Here is a 7,500-nt window from a genome sequence, read left to right as displayed (position 1 = left end):
GATATTTATATATATATATATACATATATATATATATATATATATATATATATATATATATATATATATATATATATATATATATATATATATATATATATATATATATATATATACAGTATATACACGCATGCATGACACATCATAATTTACCTGAATTGATTGTAAGGATACTTCTCGAAATTTTCAGTATATATTAAATTAACTCTTTTAACTCTCCTGTAAATTTAGTTGATAATGTTATAGTTATAAACTATTCAACTATATTATGTTTTCATTTATCGGCTCTTTGATGTAACATTCGAAAATCTTCTTTCCCTTTATCTTAGTCCATTTCTACGTTTTCTATTTTTCAAGTTATGTTATGGGTGATAAACCCATATATTACTAAACACAATTAAAAACTAAGTAAAATGACCAGAGAATCAATATATGTCCCAATATAGGAATGGCTATATCAGTATTGTACTAAATTGAAATTATCAACCATTATGAATATTTCTTTAAATGAGAGTTACTCCTTTGAAAGTCAATCATATATTAGATATAATGGTTAATTGGTACGAGGTATTCATGAGCTGATATATACTGTTGCACATGAAAACACAGATTGAGTTAAAAAAAAATGACCATACTGACAGAGATAGATGGAAAGATGATTTTTATCCTAATAGAAAATCTTCCTCATCTCTTCATATTCACGAGCTTTTCCGTATTAGATTCGTTCGCAACTTTTGAAGTTTGCATAAGGAAGCCCTCGTGACCTCAGCTGAGAACGTCTTTACTCAGCTCCTTCTTCACTCTCTCTTTGAAGAAGATTCCCGGGCTGATTTCCAGGCTTTCCCGGGGGACCTTGTTAAGATTCAAGAGTGGGAACACTTTGCTAAGGGTTTCCTTTAATATTCAAACAACTTATAAAATAAGAAAATAAGCCTTAGTCCATGAATATTCAAGTTTGTCTTCATCTCTCGTTATATCACTACATTCACTTGCCTTGGAAATATTATTTTTCTTTACATTTATTTACTTCAGTGTAAATATTAAAATCGGATTGCAGCCTAATTAGCGACCTAAAATTATAATTGCAAATTATGCTTCATGTTTTGCACTTAAAAGCAATATTAACTGGATACCTTCATCTGAGGTACACAGTATTAAACAGACATTATACATACACACACACAAACACACACCACACACACACACACACACACACACACACACACACATATATATATATATATATATATATATATATATATATATATATATATATATATATATATATATGTGTGTGTGTGTGTGTGTGTGTGTGTGTGTATGTTTGTATACATATGTCTTTGATATATAATAGATATTTCAAAGTTCACATACGAATGTATATACATATCTAAAAAAGGTAATAAGATGAGTCGTGCTTGTAACTTGTGTACTTCACTCTCAACTATGTTTTTCAGAGTGAGTGCTTCTACCTCTTATCATAGACTTACAATAGCAATGCATAACTAATATACCGTTCATATAACACTTGTAATTCTTTTCAAGTTCATCGATGATATAAAACGAGACGGAAATCGACAAAGGCGTAACAGGAAAGGAATTGTTTATCTTATAATGGTCTGAATCACATGGCTTATTTAAGAGTGCACCTTTGAAAGGGAAATCCTTGAATTACAATGTTGTAAACACTTCATTGCCATATCCGTATATTATGAATGTACTTATATGCATGGGAATTGCCATATAATATTATCTTTTTGGAGAATCTTAACTCCTTATGCTATGTTATAAGCTATATTTAGAGTTTAAAGCCTTGTTTAAATTCATGTTAAAAAAAAATACATATTATTTCTATTATTTACCAATATGATACAGCTGTGGATTACAATTAACTCTGCTTAATTAGGATCATTGATATTAGGGAAACGTTTTATCCAAAGTAAAATATTTGAAAATGATTTTATGACAAATAGAAATGAAAATGCATAATTTCTTTGTGTAATGGCAGATTAAAGTCAAATTCTAAATGATCCTTTCATTTCTCAAATTAACAAAGTTTTTATTTTTCTTGGAATTAATGAAAACGATGGACTGATTATAAGACAATTCTGGCATGATAATATGATACTAGGAGTTACGTATTAAGAGCAAAGAGAAGCTAATAATCAGTACTTTCCTCTGCGTTCTGATGTTTACTGTGAAAGACAATTACTAAGCCTTATATTTCACCTGTTAAGATAACAACACAGGCTTTGACTTATCAATATATGTTAGCATGATGCATTTTCGAAGTAAAACGAAACTTGTAGTCTGTAGTTTATCTCTATAAGTATTCTTATCTTTTAACTTAAATACAGATGAACGAGAATTATAGAGCAAGCTTATATTGTGGATTATGAATAATTTATATTATGATATTCAAGTTAAAGGAAATAAGGAACAAATATAAAAATTACTCTTTACATATATATATTTTTTTTTAATTCCTCTACAAGGAATGTAAACAAATTATTCCATTCTATTCCTGTTGTATGTATTTTTTTTTATTTTTTTTTATTTTTTTTTTTAATTTATTTATTTTTTTTTTCATGGAGAGGTCTTTATATACAACACTGAAGCTGCTTAGACAATTTTGAAGTAATCAAGTAGTATTAATTGTTATAACTGTAATCGTCAATACAGATGTTGTCTGAGTGAACAAGACGCGAGAATGGCTGAATTGGAAAACAAAGTTGCGGACCATAGCGCACACGTAGCAAATTTCACCCTGAATACTGACCCCACTGAGAAAGTTGAAAATCTTTCTATGAATATTGAATCAATTAGGGCAACACTTCAATCATTGACGACATACAACCAGGTAAAATGACATATGCTGACAAAGTTAAGGCAAAAAAATCTGTTGAGGTTTAAATCAACAAATACAACTAAAATTACTGAAAGAAAACACGAGTACGGACAGGCAATTAAAGACATTCCAATATTCAACACAAGGTCAACTTTAAATGGAAATGTCGTTGTAAACTTTGCTAACAAAATGATCAGAGAAGAGGCTGCAAACAAACTTCAGACATTGGTTGCCGACTTGAAACGGGAAAAATCAGAAAATCAAAGCCAAAACATAGTGATATGTAATGTTTACAATGATGAAGAGAAAGTAATAAATGACTGGATTCAATTAGATTATTACCTAGTCCAAATCCTAAACATAGAAAAGCTAAGCGTGGTAATGAAAAAAAAAAAAAAAAATAGTTGCAGGTGGGACTACCCACTATTTGTTGAAATGTGATCCTGAGGTCTATTCACGATAATGCTGACAAATTCATGTAGCGATGACATACGTGATAGATAGAACATGATCACCTGCCACCACTGTCAGAGGTATCTTGTAAAAGATTGTGAGTTTAAAACCGATCATAACGTCTGCGACAAAGTTCAGAAAAACATTCCACAAAGGAATGTAGCTCGCAAATGCCAAATGGTATTAACTGCACAATGTCGAACAAACTACATGACGATACAGTAGATTCAAGAGATTGCAAAGCTTTTAAGTTATAATTAAAAAGACTAGCAGAAAATACTAATCGTGGATACTAAGGATATCATAAAGTGTGGCTATATATATATATATATATATATATATATATATATATATATATATATATATATATATATATATATACATATATATATATATATATATATATATATATATATATATATATATATATATATATATGCAATCTATTGGTATTAAAACTATCCAAATTCGAGAATTTATAAACGAGAAATACTTGCACATACTAGAATTATCTGAATCATGGTTAAATAACTTTGACAAGGCTACGACCACTGAAATAACGCCCCCCGCACATACCTTCTTTCACATACCGAGAGAAGGCCGGGCTGTTAGGGGTATCGGACTCTTTATTCATAAAGGTTACTCAAATCTCAAAATGTTGAAAATAACTAGTGTAACAAACTTTGAAGTATTCAGTGTATTCATGCAGATGATTATCACGGGAAAAATTTAATTAGTTATTTGTGGAGATTTAAATTTTTGGATGGATGATGCATCAAATCTTGACGATTTGGCATTTAGTGAGTTATTAGAATCATAACTAATGAATATTGTCGACTGTACAACTACTTTAACTGGGCATATGTTGGACCTACTTTTGCGTGATGGAATGAATAACATTTTATCTGGTATAAATGTTGAAGAGAAATGGACTATCTCCCCGGTGGCCAAACTTATATAGTTTAATCTACTAATACAGGAACATGCTCTAGTAAAGAAAATAAACTTTAGACTTAAATAAAAGCTTCCTCTTGTCGTAGTTATTAAAGAAGTTACACAGAAAATAAATGATGCTATCAACATTCCCTGAGATCATGATAACCAATCTTAGTTGTGAGCTATGTGCGTTAACGTTTTATCACCACTTATATTCGAGTGAGTAAAAGTTAATATTATACCATATGCCCACTGATGGAAAAGACTATAACGGTTAAGGACGAATCTTTTTGATTTGATGGATAGACTTTAGTGAAAAAGAGGGGAAAAAGACGCAATGAAAGAAAGTGGAATAGGTTAAAAACTGAAAGCACATGCGTAGAATACATAACTGCTATGTTCAATACCACTACCTACTAAGAGGGGAAAAAATTGAATACTTCAAGAGAAAGATCTGCGAAGCAGCAACAGACATAAATAAGTTATATCGTCTCTTAAATGGTATAATGGGAAATGTAAACGAAATGAATCTACCTGGTGAATACAGTGACCAGAAACTATAAAATAGTTTTCTAGTATTCTTTGAAAAACAAAATTGCAAATATAACCAGGTCATTTGTAAATATTCAACATCAAATTAATGATACACCAGCTACACCGATAAAATTGATGAGATTCAACAACATAACACAAGACGGCATCACCAGGATTATCATGAGAGCAAAGAAAACAAACTGCGTGATCGATCATATGCCAATATCTGAAGTAATTGGAGAGAGAAACTTTTCTACTCTAGCCGAAATAATTATGAGAATAGAAAATGCAAGCATTGATGAGTGTAAGTTTCCCAAATCTGAGAGAATGGCTATAGCCACACCAGTTCTGGAAAGTGCTCTGGATTACCATGAATTAAGCTCATATAGACCTATTTTGAATATATTCTTTGAATTAAAAGTGCTACAATACGCTACTATTGGTCTATCGAAAATATTTCAAATGCGTGGTGTGAAGTTCAAACTATTTGCGTATGACAAACAATTTTCCTCCAAAACTTATATGGACGATATTACTGAAACTCTAATCACAATCCTTGATACTGTTAGAGAATGGATGGTCATGAAACAACTAAAATTAAATGAGAACAAAACTGAGTTTATGGTGGTGGGAAAGGTAAACGCTGTCAGAAGCTTGAGTGATATTCAATTAAACATAAATAATGACTCAGTGTTGATATCTAGTAAAGTTCGTGATCTAGGTGTATTTCTTGACTGCAACTTGTCTCTTAATACCCAAATGAATAATGCAGCAAAAACTGCTGATTATCATCTGAGAAATATTGCTTTTATATATATATATATATATATATATATATATATATATATATATATATATATATATATATATATATATATATATATATATATATATATATATATATATATATATATATATAAAAGTACTTGGATGAATGTTCCGTGAAGAAACTTGTGATAAACTGTGTGATTATCAGAATCGACTACTGTAACTCCATCTACTACAATCTACCAAAAGTACAACTTAAAAAATTACAAAACATAGCAAACAGAGAAGCAAGACTGATAAAAGGTGTCCAACCTAGAAAAAGGATCACGCTTATACTAATTGATCTACATTGGCTGCCGATTGAAGCATGAATTGAATTTAAAATAAGCACAATAACCCACCAAGCTATCAGAACCAGTCGTCCAAAATATCTAAGGGAATTGCTACATATTGCGCAACCAACACATCGTCCTGACACGAGAATAGTTACAGATGGTTTTAAACTATCCGAACCTAAATACATGTCTACTGTAGGCTCTAGAGCCTTAAAATATGCGGCCCGAGACCATACAATAAACTCCCACGAGACATCCGAATAACTGAAGATAATAAGGCTTTCAAGAGGAAACTGAAGACCATATTTTGTGAGTGTTCTGACAGTAATGATCAAACAGTAAGCGGAAAAAAACGCATTGTGAATTGTTAAATGCTCCCGAATGAACATCATGAAATAACCTGGTGAGAGTAGGGTTCCCCTGCTGTAAAGAACCAGATAAGCAGCCTTTAAAGTAAAGTAAGTAAAGTAATGAGTGTTTATGAACTCAAATACAAATTTTATCGTCGTACTGGAGACTGGTGATATCAAGAAATAAATACTAAATTCCGTATGATTCTCTGCGACAGATGAAAAAATAAATGCAGTTCATTCTTACTCTGAGTTGTATTAGTTCTCCCGTGTGTGGATTGATGGTAAAATAGGCATCCCTGGCTCCGTATCCATCGACACCGTCACCTCCTACGCTATAGATAAGGCGTCCTTGATCAACGATATCATCATCGTGGGCTACGACCTACAAAGGGAAGGGAATCCTTTATTAAAGGGAGAAGGATTTATTAGTTGGCAGTTATTGTATTCCATAGTTTTGGGCATTTTAATGAATTATCTGTGTAGAAATAGAAAAAAAAAATGGTCAAAATATAATTTTTATAAATAATAAATATATCTGTATAGTTTGTCTATATATATATATATATATATATATATATATATATATATATATATATATATATATATATATATATATATATATATATATATATGTATATATATATATATATATATATATATATATATATATATTTATATATATATATATATATATATATATATATGGTAATAAGACATGTTACTTTACATTAAAATGAATAAATAACGTCTCTGAGGCGTCCACAAATCGAAGACAGTTTCTCCACGGACAGATCGTCCTGCAGATAGTTTTCAGAATAACAACAGAATTACATTTCCTTTTTTACATTTATTGTTTGGTGTCGTCACGTGTATCTGATCACTTTGCGACCCCTCCTCAGGACTATATTGAGTTTTGGAACTACACTTTAATATAAAGATTATGGTGAAGAAAATTTGGTGGAAAATTATTTGGAAATTCCGATAACATTCACCAAACTTCATAAAAGAAAACTTTAGATTCTTTGAAATATAAATACTAAAACTTTAGACCTTAAGTGACTCCCAAAATACTTACACGATTATTCTGTAGAATGTGGCCTGAGGAGGCAAAACCTAATGAATAAGTGCTGGGAGTGTTGGTGAAAAAAAAAAAAAAAAAGTACTTTACTGATTGCAATAATTATAGAGGCATCAAACTTACGTATATTTTTATGAAGAGATATAGTATGTTCATTCTAACAAGACTAGAGGTAAATATTTTTGAAAAGATGAG

General features: G+C 30.4%; 1 protein-coding gene across 1 annotated transcript in view; it reads right to left on the bottom strand.

The window, feature by feature from the left end:
- LOC137655437 (putative neural-cadherin 2) overlaps positions 1-7,500 on the bottom strand; it is a 275,648-nt gene that overhangs the window by 142,961 nt on the left and 125,187 nt on the right. Inside the window, exon 5 of the mRNA XM_068389332.1 lies at positions 6,472-6,609. Within this exon, the coding sequence (XP_068245433.1) occupies positions 6,472-6,609 (138 nt within the window). The remainder of the gene's footprint in view (positions 1-6,471; positions 6,610-7,500) is intronic.

The sequence above is a fragment of the Palaemon carinicauda genome, chromosome 16 (genome assembly GCF_036898095.1).
Source record: "Palaemon carinicauda isolate YSFRI2023 chromosome 16, ASM3689809v2, whole genome shotgun sequence".
In the NCBI taxonomy this organism is placed as follows: Eukaryota; Metazoa; Arthropoda; class Malacostraca; order Decapoda; family Palaemonidae; genus Palaemon; species Palaemon carinicauda.
The sequence above is the reverse complement of the archived record's forward strand: the minus strand, read 5'-3'. Positions and strand labels throughout refer to the sequence as shown.